Source organism: Canis lupus, chromosome 37 (genome assembly GCF_048164855.1).
Source record: "Canis lupus baileyi chromosome 37, mCanLup2.hap1, whole genome shotgun sequence".
Taxonomy (NCBI): domain Eukaryota; kingdom Metazoa; phylum Chordata; class Mammalia; order Carnivora; family Canidae; genus Canis; species Canis lupus.
In genome coordinates this window covers 1,612,179-1,635,608 of record NC_132874.1, presented here as the reverse complement: position 1 = coordinate 1,635,608, position 23,430 = coordinate 1,612,179, and the positions used below count along the sequence as shown (strand labels likewise).

The following is a 23,430-nucleotide window of genomic DNA, read 5'->3' as shown; positions in this document are numbered from 1 at the left end:
ATTAGTATACACAATTCATAACAAATTAGTAGTTGTGTGTTTTGTTTTTGTTTTTTTTTTGTAATTTAGACAGGGATTAGGAACAAAAACTGTGCCAATTCTGGGAAATAATAATTTATTCTGAGACTTGCTTGCATGATGTATATTTACATAAAATGTTCTCATTGAAAACAGGTCAATCTTCACTTATTTTCTGACTGTATGCATTGGAAATTTGTTTGGGGCTTAGTAGCTGTTTTGCTGTTTTGCTTGAACAAATCTCCATGGACTCAGTTTTCACTTCTCTCTTCACTCCTTATATATCTGTGCCTAGTTTTTAGCTCTTTATTACCGCCCTCCCCCACCCATAATATTCATCTGCCCACAACATTGCAATAAACATGTAATGCAACGAGGAGGGAAGAATTCAATAGAAGTATGCATTTTAAGAATCGCATTTGACAAAGAAACTTGGAGACCAGGAACTCATTTAAAAACAAATACAAAATTGGCTTAAATTCTACTTAGCTCTTCAAAGGAGACAAAATAGCTGAAAATGAAGAAGTGCTTATAAAAAGAGGTTTAGTCCGCTGAGGAGAGGAGGTTTCACATGGGCTTGAAAAGGCAAAGTCAAAAGTCAAAATATATCCTCTCTGTGCCTCAACTTCCTCCTTTGTAAAAAGTGCTTTCAAGAGTGTGTGGCAAATATGATGGAGTATTGTCCTAAATTTTTTATGGCTTTCCACCAGCCTTTGATGTCAGTACAAACACTAAAGATTGCTTCCTGAGAATGTCTTTCAGGAGCTGCTGGCTCTCTATAATCGGAAAGGGCATCTATTCCCCCAAATTTCCTGTGCTCTTTGCTGCTGGGATCAGGCACTTTCCAGACTTAACAACTTCACCTCTTCGCAGCCAGTGTTTTCAAGTTGCTCCAGTCCGCAGCTCGTGGACAGTGAGAGATGGAGTTTTGCAGTTCACAGATGCCCAGACAGTGGAAGAAATTGATGGAGCTCATAACCAGTTTGCGCCCGCCCTCCTAAAAGATTTGAGTTATAAACTAGAATTTCCGCCTAAGAGCTTTTTCTGCAATGTTGGGCGGGGAGCCATCCAATTTTGCAGAAGCCTCAAGATGTGGTCACCACACTAAAAAGAGCAACGCTGTGAGCAGGATTTGAACCTGCGCGGGGAGACCCCATTGGATTTCGAGTCCAACGCCTTAACCACTCGGCCATCACAGCCCCTCTCTTACAGCCTTTACTTGTGACATAGAAGGCAAGTATGTGTCATTATTCACACTGTTAGGATAACTGATGCCTCAGTGTCCCCTCAAAACCTTCTCCAACCCCAGCTTTACATATTTCATTTAATGGCATTTTCAACTTTTCAGATATTTGGGCAAAAATCTTGGCAATACCTTTTGACTTCTATTATTATTTCATTCCACCTATGTGAAGGAATTCATGAATTCTCTCCACTCAAAATGCATCTAGATCCAAAAAAACTTCTCACCACCCAACTACTATCACCCTGGACCATGACACCTTCATCTCTAACATGGGCTGTTGCAAAAATCTCCTAATAGGTTCTCCTTCTTCCACCCTTTCCAGGCTTATTCAGTGATGAGCAACCAGAGAGATCTTTTTGAACCCAACACACTTGGAGCACAACTTTGCTTAAAACTCAACAACGTCTCTTCATTTCATCAGAGTAAATGCCAAAGGCCCCACTTAGGCTGCTGAGCTGCCCAAGATCTCTTTTCTCCCACTGTGCCCCTTGCTTACTCTGCTGCACTTGCTGTTGGCCTTCTTGTTCTTCATGGCATATATCAGGCACATTACTGTTTCAGGGACTTTGCACTGACTGTTCCCTCTGCTGGGATATTCTTGCTTAGATATATGTATGACCCAGCCCCTTACCTACTTCAGGTGTTTTCTCAAATATCAACATATCAGGAAACCCAGTCTGAACATTATATCTAAGTCATACACTTCCCTCATTCCAGTGCTTCTCCTCATTCTTTGCTTTATTTTTCTCCGTACTGCTCATGATCCTTTAACACACCATGTAACTTATTTATTTTGTGTGAAACCATGTGAATTATGGTTCAAATGCAAGTACTCCTGGCTCCACATTACATGCTATTCCTTAACATCTTTTTGGATATGTGTGTATTTTATTCAAATTACCCAAAGCCCTGATCTTCTCACAATTTCCATATGTAAGGAGGAAGAATTCTTCCTCTATTCTGGGGAATATGAGTTCAACTAACAAAGGACAGTGTAGCAGGAGAAAAAGTTTACAAATATTGTCAATGTGTATATTTTTATTTTAATTTTACATGCATGAAGGCTTCACAGAAAAGAGAAGAGAACCCAAAGAAGTTAGAATTGAAAGCTTTTAAATCATTTTAGTAAAGGGTGATACAAAGGGAAGTGGGTAGACAAAGAAAAGGAGAGTTTGGACTTGTAGGGGGAACATTTTATGGGAAGGTAAATATATGGGGAAACTAGTGGAAGCTGGGTTATTTTAGCAGGATTTGTTTCTCTGGTAGGAGAGCTGGGAGGCAACACCTTCACAACCAGACAGGGATGCCCTGCTTTTCCTCAGAGAGCCCTTCCTGCTTGCTCTTCCTCAAATGCTCTCAGCTCAACATCATTCTTAAGCTAACGTGGCATATTTCAGGGCGGCAAATATTTGTGTTTGTTTTTATGTGTGAGACCCCAAAAGAAAGGACCAGTTCATGTCCTAAAGGAAACAAATACAGAAGCAAGAAGGACAATGTGTTTCTGCCTGGTTTCAAACCAGGAACCTTTTGCATGTTAGGCAAATGGGATAGCCACTACACTACAGAAACCAGATGTAAGATGAGCATTTAGATAAAAGTAAATATGTCTTGATGCCCCATGTCTTTTTCCTGGAAGGATTTCTTTTGATGAAGTTAACACTATCTTACCAGTAGAAATGCATTCGCCAAATATATCTACCATAATGTTCAGAGAAGCCTGTTTAGGACAACCGGAAAATTGGAGGCTACCCCAGTGCCCTTGAAGGCCCTCTAGAGAAAATGACACCAGATCTAAGACTTCGAAGATTAATAGAGAACAATGGAAGTATGATGCAGAGAGTTAGAAAGGGGGCTTTGTCATTGGGAACTGAATGGAGTGGGCATGATGTTGGTAACAGCAGGATATCCAAGGATTTGAAGCAGGGCATGGAAATAAATGAGATTAAATGAGAATATGTGGGCCAGGTCAGAGAAAACATGGGATGTACCTTCCAAAGAAGGGAAGGTATATTTTAACCTGAATATGAGGAGAGGAGTTGGAGCCTAACCATTAATTTTGGAGTGTAGATGTCATCAGTGAAGATTTCTTTTTTTTTTAAATCAAAGTGTAATTTACATAATTAAAATGTACTAATCTTAAGGACACAGATCAATGAAAAAAAGTCACATCAACTCATTGATTCAATAAACTCAGCAAATGGCAGCCAGGATAACTATGAAGAAAATCATAACTACCCAAATTATATTGAAATGATTGAAAACCAAAGATTAAAAAAATCTTAACAGCAGCTGGAGGGAAAAGATAATGCATTTTAGGCCAAACAAAGGTTAAATGGAATAATAAATATTAATTCAAAGAAAAGCAGAAAAAAAGGAACAAAAAAGTGGGATAAATGGAAAACAAGTAACTTGATGATGAACTTAAATCCAAATATCAATAATTGCATTAATGTAAATGAGATATATACATAATTAAAAGGCAGAGATTGGCAGGCTAAATAGTAAAATAAAACAAAGAAAAACAGGAGTCAATGGTACCCTGCTTACAGGAGACACATAACAGGATTAAAGATGACAGGTTGTAAGTAGTATGGTGAGGGAAGATATACCTTGAAAACACCAACCATTAGAAAGCTGGTGTGGATATATCAATATCAGACAGAATAGACCCCAAGGTAAAAAGACCAAAGATAAAGAAAAACATTCAATAACTATAAAATGATTAATTCACCAAGAATTATTAATTTTTATGAAACAAAACTGAGAAAATCAAACAAGAAATAGAACAACCACAACTATGGTTGGTGATTTTAAAGGCCCGTTTGAGTAGGTGATGAGAAGCTGAAAGAAAAGGGGAAATAAGTTGGATACAGAAGATTTGAACCATAGCTAATAATTAATCAACTTAACCTAGTTAGCACTTATACGACACTACGTAACTAATGCAGAATACACATTATTTTCAAGTTCACATGAAAAATTCACCAAAACAGAACCATCAAGCAAGTCTCAAAACTTTTTAAAGGATTAAAATAATTAAAAAAATATTTTCTGATAACAGAATTAAACTAGAAGTCAATAACAAAAAGATAAATAGAAAATTCTCAGATATAGGGAAACTTCAGCATCACACTTCTAACTAACCCACAAATCAAAGTAAAAGTATAATCAAAACTAGAAAATATTCTAACTAAAAGAATGAAAGGACAACATGCAACTAGAACAGTGCTTAGAGGGAAATATGTATGGTTAGACATATATGTTAGGAAAAGAAAGAGAAGGTTAAAAACTGGGAAATTTTAAGGAGGAAAAGATGTTTTATACTTTAAGCCATAAACTTCGCTGTATTGAGAATGCTTTGATGGCCAATTTTGAAGACAAGGGAACTAGAGGAGGCTCTTATAGGTTACGGACAAGAAGAGATATTGAAGATCCAACTAGGGACCAATAGAAGGATAGAAGGGAAAGACATCTTACACATGTTGAAGGCAAAGTCAACAAGGCTTCCCAAGGTGGGAAGAATCAAGGTTAACCACAGGTTTCCAACGGGACTGATGTCAGTTGAATTTTTGGTGCATTGTGTTGGTGGTGTCTCTATGAAATCCAAGTGGAAATGGAAATATGAGTTTGAAGCTATGGAGAGATCTGTCTTACATGTGGATATTTGGGGAGATCAGCTCCAGCCAGGCAGCCAAGATGTTTAGAGTTGAAGAAATTCTGAAGGATGAAGGATTAATTCCAGAGACTCTACAATGACTCAAGATGTGAACATCAGCCCTAGAAAGCCAAGACACTTGAGATTCTTTCAGTTGCAATCATGGTGTAGGTATAAGACTCAAGAACTTAAAACTGAACCATCTGAGAGTGTTCGATACTCCTGAGTTTGGTGCACTCTTCATGTGGAATTGTAGACACAGACTCAGCACTAAGCAATCCCAATACAGAGGAGAAGTGTGGCAACAGGTAACAGGGACAGATGAATCCAGATGATCTCAGCTGCGTCTGCAAAGTAATGATTTCTGGAAGTAGTTATCCACAGTGTGGTCATCACCAAATTCATTTCATACCTAAAGTTTCCTGGTTATACACTAAGTGGATATATTTCCTAACCACTTTTCTTTCCCTGACATTTCTCATCCTCACCATACTTTACCTTTCACTTTTTAATGCACATTTCATTCAAATGAATTCACCAAACTACCCAGGGCCCAACTTAACCAATGAATAGCTGGATGTGAAGAAGAAAGAACCACATAGCTGGCCTAAAGGGGAGGCAGTTTGAATAAAAAATAACTTATGTCTAGAAAGAAATAGTATTTCAATTAGAGAACTCCCTTCAGCAAAGGCAAAACTGAATGTCCAGGACATGGTTAAAATTGTCTTACAGAGTAGTCACTTTTTGTCATTTAGTACTGTTAACTACGCAACTCTTCCTAAGTTACATGATGTCATCCATTAGATTCAAAGCCACTTTAAGGAGTTTTTAAAAATATTAGTCTTCTAACACTTCTGCATTCTCAGATGCTCAACAATTGACAAAGTTATTAATCCCTTCTTAGTAATCAGTAATTTCTTGGTAAGGCAAAAAATATCTGAAAGGGCATGTTATCAAAGTGGTTGAATCTCTGTTACCTGATCTCAAAAGCTAGGGCTAAGGGGCAAACCTCAGCTGGGTTGGCTATAGCCTCACCCACTGCAAATATCATGTTTAGGACAAATACCCTGAGTCCTTAAATCACTCTTGGTATAGGTATTGGGAATGCTTCTCCAAAGGCCCTGAATATCACAAGATTCATCCTATCTAAGTTCAAGTTGGTTCCTATTCACCCAGAGAAAGTACAGGGGTTTAAAAAAAATCACAAAAGCTAGGAAGAAAGCAGAACAGGCCCCACTGGGATTCGAACCCAGGATCTCCTGTTTACTAGACAGGCGCTTTAACCAGCTAAGCCACGGAGCCAGACACAATAATGCTCTTACTTGTATCTTCTTTGAGTATGATTTCATACCCATCAAGTATAATGACTTTAGTAACTAATTCACTAGATGCTTCAAAACAAAAAAGAATAGACATGCTTTGATCAAAACCAAAGAAGAATGTTCTTTTGGGAGGATGAACATAGGGACTGGATTGAGATGACTGTCCCTTCTTGGGTCAGTGTTTCAATGTGAAACCACTAAACTCAAGGCTATAAACTCTGGTGGCAGGGACAGAGACCTTTTTCGAACCCAAAAGGACAAATGAATTGACTTTCTTCTAACCATCATTTTGTTTTAATGACACCTGTTCTCTCTGCTATTAGTGTGGAAAAGGATACGTTACTGGTCAAAGATGAGCACATGTCTGATACATGATTGCCAAAAGAACTGTGAGGGCATGTTTGCAACTGTCATATGGTGCTCCTGATGCTGTCGCTCATTTTTCAACCTCAGAAATGTTGACTGCCAATGGCTCACAACTGGGTTGGTGTCTGGAAACTGTCCTCAACAGAAGAGGCACCTTGTTCAAATTTAAACCCACTACTGGGGGTGCTCAATTTCAAGACTGGTTGATGGAAGAAAATAAAGGCCTCCCTCTCCTATTTGTTTCAACGCAGGACATTTCTGAAGGGCCATTCCAGGCTCAAATATCCCTGAGATCAGCTTGAGGCTTCTGTTAAACCCCATCAACCTCAACTTCTGCCTCCTTCTAAGGTGGCTTCCCTTACTTACCCTTTCCTATTTGTTGATTCTAAGAGCATTCCCAATAAAACTGCACACAAGATCATCTCCCTGTTTCCCAGGGAACTGACCTGTGACAAAAGGCAAGTGACTGATGCTCACTTCCATCTCCAAGGGTCAAGGTAAGTCTGAATGTGGCCCAGACTCCCAAATCACTTACCATAGCTGGTGCCCTGGTAAAACAAGAGCGATAGTAACTTTAATATTCTACCTTATGAACTTACAGAATTTTCACCACAGAACCATCAAAACAAAAACAAAAACAACAGAAAACCCGCAAGCCCCAAAAGCATGAAGATACTTACTGGTTGGTTCAATCCATGTGTAAAGTTAGTTAAAACGTGCTAACGGACCAGAAGAATAATTCATGGTATTAAAAGCAAATGCCTGAAATGGGAGGTCAGAAACTAAATGGCAGTTTTAGCTAGTCAAAGAACATGTTTTTCTAGGGAATAAACAATGTGCATATCAAGTACTAAACATCTTAGGGACTCTAGTGCGCATCCCAAGAAGACAGGATAATACGCAGATGCATGTGCACGCCTGTACTTGCACAGGGAGGGAAAAGGCTTTTAGAGTGTGCACAGACCGATCATTTCCTGAGCATACTAGCAGCCCTAACTGAGGAAGAGGCGTGGTGGGACGCGAGGAGAGGCAGAAGCTGGCAAGGAGAGGCGAGCCGAGCCCACTTGGCCGCGGGCCCGTCACCTGCTGCAGAGCGCGCGCGTCCCGCCGGGTATCCTGCCCGCCCCGGGCCTCGCCTCCTCCTCTCTCAGTCCCCGCGATTCTCCGAGGCCAGACCACGTCATACTCCCTGCCTCCCACATACCTCGTCACGGTTCTGGGTGGCAGGGGGCTCCCGACCCGGTCAGCGGCTCCTCCGACGCGGCCCGGCGGTCCTGGTGTCCCCGCCGGCGCCGGCTCCGCGCTCGGGCGCCACCACGCGTCCGGTGAGCTGCACTGCAGCTCCAGGCCTGCGGCTCTCCGCGGCGGCCTCCTGGGGTGGGGGGCGTGGGGGCGTGGGGGCTGGCTGCAGGGTCCCGGGTTCCCAGCGTCCGGGCAGAGCTGACTGCCGCAAGCCGTCCCCAGGAGCAGGACTGGATCTTCTTAGGTTTTCCCGGAAAAAGCATGACACCTTGAGGCAGAGTGTGGAATGCTTCCGTCCTCTTCTTCCCCACCTAACCCCCAGAGGGGAAGGACGCGGAGAGTACACTCTTCCCTTTTTCTCAAGAGAAACGTCAAGAAAGCAATGCTCTTTCAGTGCCATTAACAAAATTCCTCCCGTGTCCTAGCCGGTTCGCTCAGTTGGTTAGAGCATGTTGCCACTAGCTCCAGGATTGTGGGTTCAATTCCCCGAGCCAAGCTACTCTTGATTTTGCCCTATTCCAGGACGGGAATGGTAAGTGTGGGGTTGGGGGTGTACAAGGACCCACACACCTGTCTGTTGTGGGTCCTGCCCCTCAGGTGGACTCCCGGTGTGTACATACGTATATATGTATATTGATTATTATTCTTTTTCACACAAAAGATGCATAAGTATTTACTCATTGTTTTGCACTTGCACTTTCTCTTAGTATATCTTGAGTATTTCTGATTGCAATTTCTACTTTGTATACCGTTAAAATTAAAGCTTATTTTCAAATGAGTTGGTCCTGCCAGCCAGGAGTTGAACCTGGAAATTTCTCAACATCGTACAAAGTGCAGGCTTTTCCAACTCAGGAAAGAAGGTAGTGGAAATAATATCCTTAATTTTCTCTAATGTGAACAAAGCACTTTTTTTCTTAAGCCATATCACATTTAGAGGCTTGAATATGGACTCCCAAACTGCTCATGATTAAAGGAAATTATGTACAATTTTAACAAAGATTTCTTTCTTTGTGGAAAAAGCTTTTAATTCTGCTCATTACTGGGTCCCTATGTGTACCTAGTTAAATGTTGGGGTTTTTCCTCCTGTGGATCTGTCTCGTGTAAATTTGATTCTTAGACCAGCTAGAAGAAACTTGAAGGGTAAAGGAAATTCTTCCTCTCCACCATTAGAGCAACTGCAAAGGCCTAAAACCAAGTGAACTTGCAATACTGTGAAGATAAATGACCAGTGTGGCTGGAGGAAGCTGGCAAGGAAAAGTTGTTGTGCTCTGGCCTCCCCTGGCCATTCCAGTCTATGAACAATCTCTAGTTTCTAGTGGTCCAGCTGAAAATTCTGCTTCTGTTAGGTAGGTTGGCTGATCTGTGGGCTTTGCCATTAAGAAATAAGGAAGAAGATGGTGAAGAGTTGCAGAATGTGCCAGCCCCAAATATGCCACTTTGGCACAATGATCATTTTGAGCTCAAGGCTTTGGAAAAGCAGTAGAGAGAAGAAAAACACTCCTGCCTTTCTTCTTATTTTTAAAAGTAGGAGATAGAATTCCCATGTGAAAGAAGTCTTCCTTATACTAGGAGAAAAGTCACCTTCTTATTCTCAAGGATAGGAAGTTGAGGATCAGAAAAATCTGTACAAACAAACCTAATTAACGCTTATCTTCCTAGTAACTTCACCAGATTAACTACCCTACCCCCAGCCCCATCGCTTCATCCCATTTTCCTGATTTTACTGCTCTTTGTCCAGTTTAGTTGCATGTGCAACTCTGCTTCTTTGGGTCATTTACTTATGTGGGCTCCTGTGTTACATCAAACATGGTAAATAAAATTGCATGTTTTGCTTTTAATTCGTCTTATGTTACAGGGGCCCACCTCGAGAACTCAGAAAGGTAGAAGGAAAAATTATTTTTGCTCCTCTTCGCTGGTGTGAGAGACTGGGGTTTTCTGATGTGTGCATTCTTGAAATTCCCTGGGAAGCACAATTCAGACTGTGGAAAACCTCAAGTTTCTTCTACAAATAAAAGGACAGAGAAACTATAGATTCAAAGAACTTAAGAGACATATATGTCCAAAGACTTGTTTTTTAAAAAGTGTATGTGTAATTTATATATATGTGTTTATAATATATTCTATCGTATACAGATTATAATATTTATATATAATTATAGAACACATTTATAAAATATATAAAACAAGTGGCAAAATTTGAACAGTAATAGAATACCTGACCTTATTTTTCAGATGTGATCATTGTATTGTGATTATGTTTTTTTAAGAGTCCTTATCTTTTATTTTTATTTATTTTATTTTAATTTTTTCCTTATCTTTTAAAGATACATACTTAAGCATTAGCCTTGCGCCAGTTCTATGGAGCCTGAGGCAAAAGGAAAAATCAGTAATACTGATTCCCTGTGAAAGACTTTGATACTGTATTCATCACGGATCTTTTGCATTGATTTTTATTTTTAAAAAATATCGTTTTAAAAAAAAAATATATATATATATATTTTTTTTTTTTTTTCGTTTTAAAATATTATCTCGTTTGCTAAGCTTTTTGGTAACGCTTCTAAGTTTTGTGCCTGAGCAAGTGCTCACTTGCCTTACCCCAGCACTGGCCGTGCTAAAGTCATGGATGATTCACGACTGAGACTTCAATGAATGAGGGGAAGGAGGGCTAGGGCTATAGATGAATAAAACTGCTGAGAGTTGGTAATTATTCAAACTGTTGGATGTGGTTATCGGATTCCTCATGCTATGGTGTATTTGTACGCAAGCATCTCCGTCCAATCCGAACCCCTCCCAGCTCGTCTCCAGGGCAGGTGGAGGGCGCCGGTGGAGGGCGCCGTGGAGCGGTCACCTCGAGAACCAATCCGAGGCTCAGAAACCTCCCGAGTTTCCGGGGCGGACCGGAAGTGACGCCCCCGAGGGGGACTCCGCCCCCTCCGCCCCCTCCCCCCGCGCGGGCCCGGGCCGGCTTCCTGCGGCCGGAGCTCCCGTGGGGTGGGACGTCGTGTCCCGCTGTCCGGAGGCCCAGCCCCCGGCTGCAGGCGAGGAGGCGGCTCGGCGCGGCCAGACTTCGGAGCCTGCAGCCCGACGGAGGCGGGACGTGGGAGACGTGTCCGGAAACGTACGTCTGCTTCGGGAGGGAACCGGGTGGACGCGAGGGCGGGAAGACGCCCCGGGCCCGGGCGCGTTAGGCACGGCCTGGCCTTGCGGGCGGTGGGCGGTCCCTGGCGGTGCCTCTGCCGGCTGGGGGGAGGGGGACGACGGGCGGAGGGGTTCGCGCGCCAGAGTCCACCGCTCAGGAGAGCCGCAGCTTCTGGAGCCCCTTCCCGGGGAGGCACACCCGTCGGGGCCCTGTGCGGTGCGCCGGCAATGCTGGGCAGCAGGTAGGTAGGAGAGGGGTCATGTCGCGGGCCGGGGTAGGGAGGGGGCAGGCGGTCTTCAGACGGGCTTCACACCGGAGCAGCGCGTGTCCCTCAGCAGGCTGCCTCTCCCTCAGAACCACGTGGACACTGCAGAGGTTCGGCGGAGTTGGTGTGCAGGTGACGCCAGATCCCAGACGTGCGGTTCCTTCTCCCCCCCTCCCCGTTCTCCTCCTCGCCCTCCTCTCTTCCCCCTCCTCTCCCTCTTTGTTCTGTCTGTTGCAATAGAACAACACACGGGGAGGAATCCTGTGCCAGCTACTACTACGCAGCTTTACAGATGTTTTGTTGCATTGTGTAAACTTGGGGCTCAGAGAGTTTAACTTGGTAAATAGTCCAGGGTCACATAGCCAGTAAGTAGCAGCACCAAGGGCTTGAATTCGCATTTGATTGACATCAGAGGTAAATAGTTCAGGGTCATATAGCCAGTAAGTAGCAGCACCAAGGGCTTGAATTCGCATTTGATTGACATCAGAGCCTGTATCTCTTTTTTTTTTTTTTTTTTTTTTGAGCCAGTAGGGGTGCTTCTTCTGTAGTCTCTCATTTTTTGAAATGCCTTTATTTACTTATATATTTACCTTTTAAAAAACATATTCATGTGGTTCAAAATCAAAATACTAAGGAAGGTACCCAGTAATGTCTCACTCCTACCTGACCTCCTACTCTCGCTGTTCCCTTCCCACCACAGCACACAGGTAACCATTTTTGATAGTGTGTTTAGCAGGGTTTCCAGAATTTCTTGGTGAAAATACAAGCAAATACAAATCTATGTTCTGATTTTCACTCTTTTTTTTTTTTTTTTAACTATTTATGATAGTCAGAGAGAGAGAGAGGGGCAGAGACATAGGCAGAGGGAGAAGCAGGCTCCATGCACCGGGAGCCTGATGTGGGATTTGATCCTGGGTCTCCAGGATCGCGCCCTGGGCCAAAGGCAGGCGCCAAACTGCTGCGCCACCCAGGGATCCCTGATTTTCACTCTTTCTTATATGTTACCTTTTTACACTTTATTCTGTATCATAAGAAATTTCCATCTTGGTATAATAGCTTGTGTATTTATGAATAAACTTTATTATGATAATAAAATAAGTATGTATTTTGATCTTTATGCATGGTTCTTGGCTCATAGCTCCCAAAATCTTTATAATTTCCTAAGAGACTAGAGTAAGAGGGGCATCTTTTGTTGTAATATTTGCTGTTTACGTTTTGGTTCCTGGAGTAACTTTAGAGTGATAAATGTGAAAAGAGTATCTCTTGTTATTCATTACAAACCCCTTTCAACCACATCTGAGTTTATGTTAATAAAGTGATTTTGGGGGGGAAAGCTCTAAAAAATATAGTTAGGAACCAATTTTGAGATTAGAGGATTGGAACTTACAGCTTTACCCCTGACCTCCAACAAGGGGAGAGGGGCTGGACGTTGAATTAATCACCAGTGCAATGTCTACAGGCTGATGCTGTATATTTTCTATCCAAATCCCTTTCTTCTTTGGTGTCTTTCACCATAATAGCTAGAGAGCCAAAAATTCTTCCTTTCCCTGACTCCCTTATAGTTGGAGTGGCTGGCATGTGACCTGGGTCTGACGAGATTCAAGTGAAAATCACTTGTGAGGGGCTTCTAGAAACCTGTTTCTAAAGGAAGTGACTTCTCTAAAAATAATAAATTATTAAATAAAGCCTTTATAAAAAGTCCAGGGTGTCTTGGCTAGCATGCTCCGTCAGCTCCTTACCCTGAACTTTCTTCTCTCCTAGCTGGAACGCAGACAAGATTCCTGTTATGCGCCTGTTATGCGTCTGTGGTGATGAAAGCTGCAGGACAAAGACAGTTAAGCAGGAAGACAGGAGGTGCCTGGGAGCTTCATGACATTCTTGAACAGCGGGGCATCCCTGGATGCTTTACCTCAGGACCTCTTCTTAAGTGACATGCTCACTCCTTTCTGTGTAACCCACTGGAGTAGACTTTTCTGTTGCAGTAAGTCCAATCCTGATTGATGATATCTGCTGGTAAACATCAGCGTCTGTTCTGTGCCAGTGCAGTTCTAACCACTTGATGTATTAACTCTTAAGACCTCATAATGACCTTATGAGATAGACCAAAAGTTCTTAAAACTGTGGTCCCTCAGCCAACAGCATGAGCATTACCTGGAATCTTCTTGGAAGTGCAAATTTGGGTTCCTGGCCTCAGACCTGAATCAGAAACTCTGGGAGTAGGGACCCAGCAGTCTGTTTTAAGAACCCTTCCAGGTGATTTTGATGTATACTGAAGTTTGATAGGTTGATCTCTGTAGACTGGGTACTGTCCCCATTTTACAGGTAAGTAGACTGAATTTAAGTCATCCAAAGTCCTACAATCAGTAAGATCAATTACTGATTCTGTGTCTATAACGACTGCATTGCATCAATGCATCAATAGTTGAGAACTACGCTAGAGAAGTGGTCTCCAGAATTTGAAGGCATATGCTTTTGAAAAATAATGTATCCCTCTGCATGTTTCTAGATTAGCATATAAAATCTTACATCATAAGTTTAAACAATGGTACAGAATGTGATTTCCTATATGTTGCAAATTGTGACAGTTAAAAATATGTTCTATCCCTTCTCTATCCAGTGGAATCTTAAGTACCATACTGATTAGTATTTTAAAAAACATAATTTTCGTCCAACATTTGAAATTTTACATCCTCTTTTCTACCTGAACTTGCATTTTCATTCCCCTACCCCACAAAAATAAATTCTCTTTAACATGGCTGTTTTTGGTCTATTCTGTCATATTTTTCTGCAACAAAAAAGTCTAAACATTGAATTTCATTTTTTTTTAAGTTTCAGGGACTGAAACCGGTTTCAGAGTGAATTTGTTTTCTGTATTAAGTTATTATAATTTGTATTAGTTAAAATCAAATCATTGTGAATGTATTATGTATTTTGATAAGTTAGCAGATAAACTAATATCGAATTACAAATGTATCTCTTAATGGGATGGATGTGACTAAGATTTTCTAATTCACGTATCGGTGGATAAATATTCCTTATTGCAAGAAAGAGACAAGTTCAACATCAATATTATGTGTGTTTTCATTATAGATATGAGAGATTATATTAGTTTACAGAGGTAGATAGGAGTTCAAGGATTTTTGAAATAAGAATGCAATTCTAATTTTTCAGACTCCTGTATTACATGCCAAAATCACAAGTATGTATTACAAAATTTGTTAATCTCTTGTTGACAACTGAGTTAGGCATTCTTTTTGTTGAAAGTAAATGTAATAGAAAGCCCCTGAGGTGCAGAAGGCCATTCACTTGCTCACTGACATTATTTTAGATCCCTTTTATCAGATGCTTTGAGGAGGCTTTGTGTCTTGGGGCAATACAAAGGGTGTGACTTGGCATAGTTGAGAGTTAACTCCTCTTTCCTTAGTCGGGGAGAGGGATTATGACAAAAGGGTAAGTGGGAAAGCAGACAGTTTGAGGCAGATCAGTCATAACTAATGAGTCTACATGGAAGCTCAAGATCAGCAAGTGGATTCCTTTAAAAGTGTATCCATGTATTCCCAGGAATGCACATACCTCATTTTGAAAACTAAATGATATTAGGAGATATCCCTTAGAATCATCATCATCATGTCCTACAAAATTCAAATGAATAGATTACTTCAGTTTAAGTTTCTTACTTGAAAAGTGGGTATATCTGCAAAGAATGTGGAGCTAAGCTGCAGGTTGCCAGTTGTACTCACAGTGTCAATACAATATATACTTCTGAGAAGGGATTATTTGAGTATCTTGGGTCAACTTCAACTTTTCTTCATGTATTTTTAGGTAAATATTCAAATACTCTGAATATGTCCTAAATTCAGTAGATACCTTGTCCTGGTAGCAATAGTCACAGCCAAGTTCTTGAGTTCCAAGAGATTAGCCTTCGTGCTACTTTAAGACTCTCTCTCTCTCTCTCTCTCTTTTTTTTTTTTTAAGATTCTATTTATTTATTCGTGAGAGACACACAGAGAGAAGCAGAGAAACAAGCAGAGGGAGAAGCAGACTCCATGCAGGGAGCCCAATGTGGGTCCCAGGATCACGCCCTGAGCCAAAGGCAGACGCCCAACCGCTGAGCCACCCAGGCATCCCTACTTTAGAACTCTGGGGCTCATTCTCAGAAGGGAGCTTCTGTGTACTCCATACCAGGGAAGAATGAGTTTAGAATCACAGGTATTCAGCCTGTTTTTTCATTCTTTGCTGGCTCCATATCCTGTAATTTCTCCTGTGTCTGCATTAAATTGCTTTTCTTCTCTTACCTATAACTTCACTGATTAGTTTTTCTCTCTCTTTTTTTTTTTTTTTTTGTTGTTGTTGTGAGATCTACCCTTTTAACAAATTTTTAAATGTACAGTAGATTATCAGTGACTTAGGTAGAGTGTTGTTCAGCAGATCTCCAGAGCTTATTCATCCTCCTTGACTGAAACTGTGCCTGTTGATTAGTAACTCCATATGTTGTCCCCAGCCCCTGGCAACCCCCATTCCATTCTTTGCTTCTGTGAATTTGACTGTGTTAGATATCTCAAAGAAGTGGAATCATACAGTATTTGTCCTTCTGTAGTGACCTGACTCAGTGTTATATCATCAAGGTTCATCCATGTTGTTGAATATTGCTGAATTCCATTCTTTGTTTAAGGCTGAATAATATTGCATTGTATGTATAAAACCATGTTTTCTTTATCCAGTTGAACATCTAGGTTGTGTTCACATCATGGCTATTCTGAACATTGTTGCAGTGAACGTGGAAATGCTAAGATCTCTTCCAGATCCTGACTTCATTTCTTTTGGATAAATACCCAAAGGGGGAAGGCTGGAGCATAATAGTTCTGTTTCTGATGTTTTGAGGAAACTCTATACTGTTTTCATAAGTGCTGCACCACTTCATTCCTGCCAACAGGATGGATGGATGCAAAGCTGTTTTCTCTACATCTTTACCAACACTTGTCTTTTTTTTTGTCTTTTTTTTTTTTTAATAATAACCATCATCACAGGTATGAGGTGGCATCTCATTGTGGTTTTGATGTGTATTCCCCTGATGATTAATGACACTTTTTATGTACCCGTGGGCCATTTACATACATATCTTCTTTGGAGAAATGTCTGTTCAAGTCTTACTCCAATTTTTTATTGAACTGTTAGTTTTTTGGTTTTGTTTATTGCTATTGAGTTATACAGTTCCCTGTATAGAAGATTATCCCTTATCAGACACCTGGTTTGCAAATATCTTCTCCCATTCTGTAGGTTTCCTCTTCACTCTGTTGATGGTTTCCTTTGCTGTGCAGAAGGTTTTTAATATGATGTCATCCCACTTGACAGTTTCAGCTTTTGCTGCCTGTGTTCTTGGTGTGTTATCCATGAAATCATTGCCAGGACCAGTATCATGAAGCATGATTTATCTTTCCTGCTATGTTTTCTTGTAGCAGTTCTGCAATTTCAGACCTTACATACAAGTCTTTAATATATTTTGTTTGTTTACATATGGTATAGAATAAGGGTCCAGTTTCATTCTTTTGTGTGTCAGTATTCAGTTTTCCATCACCATGTGTGGAATACACTATCCTTTCTCCATCTTGTGTTCTTTTTGAAGATCAGTTGACCATAAATGCATGGATTTATTTCTGGGTTCTCCACTCTGTTCTTTGGTCATGTGTATTTTTTATGCCATTACTATACTTTTAATTACTGTATCTGTAATATTTTTGAAATCAGGAAGTGTGATGCCTCTGGCTTTGTTCTTAAGATCGATCTGACCATTCAGGGTCCTTTGTGCTTCTGTATGAATTATAGAATTGTTTTTTCTATTTCTGTAAAAAATGCCTTTGAGATTTTGATAGGAACTGTATTGGCTCTGTAGATCTCTTTGGGTGGTGTGGATAGATTAAGGTTTCCACCCAATGGGAAGTCTGTTTGTGACTTCTTTGCTTCATCAGTGTTTTGTAGTTTTCAGTGTACAAGTGTTTTATTTCCTTAGTTAAGTTCATTCCTAAGTATTTTATTCTTTTTTGTAGTATTATATAAGTGGGATTGTTTTCCTAATTTCCTTTTTGAATAGTTTTTTGTTAGTGTATAGAAGTGCAAATGATTTTGGGGGGCTGATTTCATATCCTGTAATTTTACTGGATTCCTTTATTCTAAGTTTTTAAAATGGAGTCTTTAAGATTTTTCTCTCTATAAGGTCATGTCAGCTGTAAACAGGGATGATTTTACTTCTTCATTTCTGATTTGCCCACTCTTTCTTGCCTAATTGCTCTGACTGGGGCTTCTAGTACTACGATGAATGAAAGTGGCAAGAGTGGGCATCTTTGCCTTGTTTCTGATCTTAAAGGAAAAGCTTTCACTTATTCACCTTTGAGAGTGATGTTAGCTGTGGGCTCATATTTGGCCTTAAATTATGTTTAGGTACATCCTTCTATACTTAGTTTGTTGACAGTTTTTTATTGTGAGAGGTTGCCAAATCTTGTCAAATGCTTTTTCTGCACCTAGTGAGATGATCTTGTGATTTTTATCCTTTATTCAGCTAATGTGGTATATCCCATTAATCGAGGTGTGTTGATGATGATGAATATCCATGCAGAATCAGCAAGAGTGTGACCCAAATCTACCAGTTTGGGCAAGTCAAATTTTGTGTTTACCTGGGATGCAGAGGCCTTTTAGTTTTTGATTTCTCAGAAAGGGAGTTTGTCCATGAATTGTTGCTAAATTGGTGTCTTTGTGGAAATAAGGAGATCCAGGGCTTCCTACATCACATCTTGCTCCAGAGATATCACTGATCTATTTTTCTCAGTGTACCTTGACCAATCAACCAGCTCTTAGAGTACGGCCCAAGTGTTCTTGGTGAACTTTTATCCCTGCCAGCACCATAATTCCAGTGACTACTTCCTGAAAGTGCTGTGACAGTCCTGCAAGTTTAGCTAGTTCTGTGATAAAGGAGCTCTAGCACTTGACCATTCCAAATTTGAATATTCCACTCATGACTTATCATTTACTGAGCACTGGTGCCATTTTTCTGTGATGGGCTCATCATTCAACAAATATTACAGGTGACTACATGCCAGACTGTTGTAGGCAATGGGACAACAGATAAGGTCTCTGCAAGGGACCTTATGGGCTAGTGGGAGGAAACAAAGAATAGTATCTCTGATAGATAAGAGCTATGAAGAAAAATAAAGCCAAATACACAGAGAAAGGATTGCTCTCTCATATGGGGTGGAGAGTAGAGGTGGCCCTTGAGCAAAGAACTGAATATTAGTTGTAAGTTACTCTTGCACAGAACTGCTAACATGGTAGGATGGACACTTAAGAGATACTGTTGTTTCCTCAGCCTTGTATTTTTTGGAGGCCTGAATCTCATTTGCCTAGTGGGGAGAGAGAGAAGCTGGCAAAGTGAATGGCCTGTCATGCTATCCACCCGCCCAGTTCAGGGGCTCTAGAAGTCTTCCCCACACCCTAATGTTATTACACCACTCCCCTCCCCCAGCCCAGAATTGTTCAGCTGCTTGCCACTCACTCAGCGACACTGACCTCTCTCTTAGGCGCCTCTGGACTTTGTTCCTGAGCATAGGGGTTCTTCCTTCTACAGCAAAAATAAAAGGTGGGTGGGGAAAAGACACAAAGGATGGCTTTGTGTTGAGCGCTAAAAGGAAGCAAGCTGAAAACATTTGCTGTGTGAGCAAAGGCAGATTGAATCATACCCTTGGTGCATAAGAATTTTCCCACTTTTATGATGTCACTAAGTGGTCCCACCAATGAGCAGGCAGGATAAATTGCCTGTATTCTCAGTCTCTGACTGTTATTTCATATTCTTAGTCTAACTGAAATCTGGTTCTCCTATTGACCCTGCTGGCCTTGTCATCCTCCTGACTAGTGGCTGCTTTTTCTTCCCTACCCTTTGTTACCACTGGGCCTGGAGATGGGTAGGTTTCCCTCGTATTTCTCATTGCCTCTTCTGGACTCCTTTGTCCTCCCTCCTCCATGAAACTGCCTAGCCTTGAAGCTTTTCTCCTAGACTTGACCACTCTCCCTTATTTTTGTTGCCATCTACAGACTGCTGGAATGATTCCCCTCATTCCTTGGAAATTTAAGCCCTCAGAGCACTCTCACTCTCTGGGACTACTCCTATCATAATTCTTGGTAATGTTAGTATCCAGGAAGGTGATTTTTCCAGTACCCTTGACCTCCCAATTCCCTAATCCCTCATGCAGGTATCTTGTTTCCAGTCTCCTTTCAACCCCTTCATGTGGCCCAAACTTAGACCAGTGCTTTCCAAGTTCTTTTACGTCAGCTCGCAGTAATAAATACATCTTATATTTAGATTGTACATGTTTGTGAATATTTTTAACTGGAAGTTTTTCAATCCATTACTTTCTTTTTCTAATACTACAAGCAAAAAGTATAAAATTAGTACCAAATATGTGTCCAATGTCCCTACAGTCTTGGCCATCCCCCTTCACACCCTCATTTCCCTCCTGACCAAACAAGATTCCATGGCTCACCATTGCAGCCACTCTCTTGCCCATGCCCTCAACCCGTTTCCTTCCTCAGTACTTGTATAAAATGCTAACCCTTCTAAAAGTCTGCATACTTATTTATTCATTGCCTACACCCATACAGGTGAATAAAACTGTTAAAAAAAAAAAAAAAAGGCAGACTAACTCATCCAGCTGTAAATTCATGACATAAAGTTTGAGTGAGCTTTTCGTGCTGCCATGTGATCCCAGCATTCCCCAGCCCATTCTAGGTAACTTTTCACCTCTCCACAGATCTCCAGTACCTCCTATCCCATGCTCACCTCAGCTATGACTTTGCCTTTTATTCCTTTGAGAAAATAGAAGCAATCAGAAGACATCTCCCACACATTCTCATTACCTCATCTATCAGCTTACTGGTATATATTCTACCACTCTTCCTAATTACTCTGCAGAATTTGCTTATTCTTTCCTCTGTGGCCAGCTGTAGGAATGTTGACCTCTCAATTATCAGTATCTCTCCTGCATGTTAAAAACAAAAGAGCTTCTGATCTCATATTTTCCTCTAGCTACAGCCTCTTTGCTTTTTCTGCAAACTCTTCAAAGAGAACATCCCCATCATTGTTACTACACCCACCTCTCCTCTGTCTGTTCTTCCTTGGGACATCCTCTTCTTTTTGATAGGCTCTACCTATGTTCCACTAAAAGAGCTTTTGTCAAGGTTGCAGTGGCCTTCTCATTGATGAACTGGTGATCAGTCTTCATTCCTCACCTGATGGCTTTTGGATGGATGACATTTGACACAGACATTTCCTCCTTGAAACATTTTCTTCTCTTGGATTCTGGGACTTCTTCCCAGTCCTCTTTGTGGGATGCTTATCATCTCTGGGTCTCTAAATCCTGGAAAGCCTTAGAGATCAGTCCTAGGACCACTTCTTTCTTTGGGCCACACTGAAACTCATTTACTCTCAGTAGTAATTCTCATGTATTGTGAATCTTTCTCAAATCGAAATCCTGTATCTTTAGCCTGGACCTCTTTCCTAATCCCCATGCTAGTATATACAATTACCTAACATCTTCTTTGGATATCTGAAAGGCATATCAAATGTAACATGTCTAAAATCAAACTGCTGCTCACTCCTCACTGCCTCCAGCTTGGTTTTAGCCATATCAGTAAAGATCAACTCAAACTTTACAGATCTGACTCCAAAAACCTTGAGGCTGTTCCTGACTCCTGTTTATCTCCTACCACATGTAGAATCCATCATTCAGTGGTTCTATCTGCAAAGTAAGCCCAGTGTGAGACTTCTAATGTCCTCTTCAACTAAGAACATGCTCCAAACCACCATCGTCTCATATAGCATCACTACTATGGTCACTACTGAGTTCCTTGCCTAAACCTGTGCCCTATAGTCTAATCGTAATATAGCAACTGAGTGAATCCATAGAAATATGAGTCTGATCTTATGTCTCTGCTCCAATGGCTTCTCAGAATAAACAACAAATTCTTTGCTGTTACCTGAGGGATCTTAATCTGATTTCCATCTCCTTTCTGACCTCTGTACTCTCCCCTCACACTCCACTCCAGCCATTGTGCCAGCCTCCTTGCTTGAAGTGATACATGACTGAATATGAAATGGGGCAGTTAGTCATTGTCCCCTCTATCCACACAGGGTGAACACAGTTTCGACATTGTGGTTGGGTAAGCTTCCAACCCAAGCTTGGGCCTTCAAAGATAGATTTATACTGGCTGATGAGAAGAGGGAAGCAGGAGAACTTAGTAGATGGTGATGAGCAGGGCAAAGGTTTGTACCACTCTAGGAACAACTCCATATGGTAACCCTATTTGTTTGCAAACCAGCATCAGGCACCTAGAACAGTATAGGCATCACAGTAGGTGGTTGAGACATTTATCTATTGAATGAATAAGAGATATTTGGATAGTACTTAGTGGACAATGAGATAGAGTTTTAAATGGAGCCCATTCAAGGAACTCTTGTTTATACAGAATTCGGGAAACAGTGTAGCGAACTTTTTTGGCAGAGAGGTTGAGTCTTTGGAGGGAAATAAAGCTGGAAAGATAGGTTGAAGCTAGATTAAGGAAGGGCTTGGATGTCACTCAAAGGATTACGTTAGATGTGCTCAGGGAGATGTTAGGGAGCTTCCAAGCAGGGGGAGAACCTGACAGAGTTCTTGGGGGTAGGGGCTATTAGTATGGAGTCTGGAATGGAGTGGGTGATAATCGCTGGAGCCTGGGAGAGACATTAGAAGGCAATATTACAGAACTTCAGGTGTGACACACTGTGGGCATCCAGTACTTGTTAAGGAGTTACACTGTAGAGAGGATATTGACACTAGAATGGGAGATTTAAGAAAGTTAGGAATTAAGCATCATTAGGATTTGTCTTGAAGGATGAGGAGTAAATTTGGAGGGTCTGGGGACACTCCTCCCTACCTCTTCCTTTTCTTAGGTTGATGCCTTTCCTTGGTGCTTTAGGATGAAGAAACAGAACAGACATGATCCTCACTTGTCATTTCCTGGCTACCACCCTGGTGAGCCGGTATTTCTTTGTCTCCTCCTGGGTGGAAATAGAACTGCCTGGGGGTCTCAAAGTCCTCGTCAATGCGCTCCTCGCAGACTGCGGTAGGAAAATGTGCAAGGAGCCCAAACACAAGTGCAGTGAGTCCTGGTTTACGCAGCCTCACGCTTTTACCTCTCCTCAACCCACTTCTTCCTAGTGATACCCACCAGCATGTGCTGTGCTCCCTGCATACCTGGGGACTTCGAAAACTGGGGAGTGGACCCTAAAAAAGGAAGAACTTCTCAGACTCTCTCCTATTATTTTTCCCTGGTTCTAGCCTACTCCATACCAGGTGATATTTCCATGATTGGGGCCCTTCTCTAATTCTGCTTTGACTTTTTGTTGCTGACCTTCCCTCAGTTATTTGCAGAGACCTGGAAACAGTAGGTTCCCTGTGCTTTTATCTTCATTATCACAGGTAAGAAGAGGCAGGAATGACCTCGGAATGTCTTGGCTTTGGGTGGGGTGGAATTTTCACTTGACTGGCTTTTAAAAAACTGTCCAGGAGAGTGCAAAGGAAAAGAACAATCTAGGAGAAACACATAGTCTCAAAGGAGGCAGAACAACAATGAGGGGCAGTCACAATGACATGATTTTGGTTCATCGATCATGGCCCTATACTCAAACCTTAGAGTACTGGCATAGGCTAATCAGGAGGCCTGTCTCTCCCCTTTCTTGGGTCAACAGGTACTTTGTGTTCCTCTCATTATTTATTCACTACATGCAAGTTTTGGAAGTGTCTTAGGGACCTGATTCACAAAAACTCATCTGTAAGTTTCCTTGACTTCATAAACGTGTCCAGCTCTGCCATGTTTCTACTGTCTGGTGCGTGATCACTAGATTCTGACTGACGAATATGAAGTGGATCAAGCTCATTTCTTTAATCTCCCCTTTCTTTTGTCTTATAGTCTCAAACATGTGGAAGTATATCAACAACCAATTATCTTTCTCCTTTTCCTCTTTGGTTTCTGGGCATGGGTGTCTCTTATGATGCTTGTCCGTGACTTCTTCCTACTGTCCAGTAACCTATATTAAAAATTTTGTTCTTGGGGCAGCTGGTGGCTCAGGTTGAGCGTCTGCCTTTGGCTCAGGTC

At 41.4% G+C, this 23,430-nt stretch overlaps 1 protein-coding gene and 3 non-coding genes across 4 annotated transcripts; all 4 read right to left on the bottom strand.

Moving 5' to 3' along the window:
* Nucleotides 1–23: 23 nt before the first annotated feature.
* Nucleotides 24–16,678, bottom strand: LOC140626053 (uncharacterized). The gene is made up of 6 exons (XM_072813680.1): nt 16,499–16,678; nt 12,993–13,071; nt 10,445–11,282; nt 7,812–9,851; nt 7,054–7,155; nt 24–5,266 (listed from the first exon to the last, which is right to left on the bottom strand). Exons 1-3 carry the CDS (start codon nt 16,676–16,678, stop codon nt 10,588–10,590), a joined length of 954 nt encoding a protein of 317 aa, XP_072669781.1. The 3' UTR covers nt 24–5,266; nt 7,054–7,155; nt 7,812–9,851; nt 10,445–10,587.
* Nucleotides 1,136–1,217, bottom strand: TRNAS-CGA (transfer RNA serine (anticodon CGA)). Its single transcript has one exon. It is a non-coding gene; the product is annotated as a tRNA-Ser (tRNA).
* TRNAV-AAC (transfer RNA valine (anticodon AAC)) lies at nt 2,761–2,833 on the bottom strand. Its single transcript has one exon. It is a non-coding gene; the product is annotated as a tRNA-Val (tRNA).
* Nucleotides 6,148–6,221, bottom strand: TRNAT-AGU (transfer RNA threonine (anticodon AGU)). The gene has a single exon. It is a non-coding gene; the product is annotated as a tRNA-Thr (tRNA).
* Nucleotides 16,679–23,430: the final 6,752 nt, after the last annotated feature.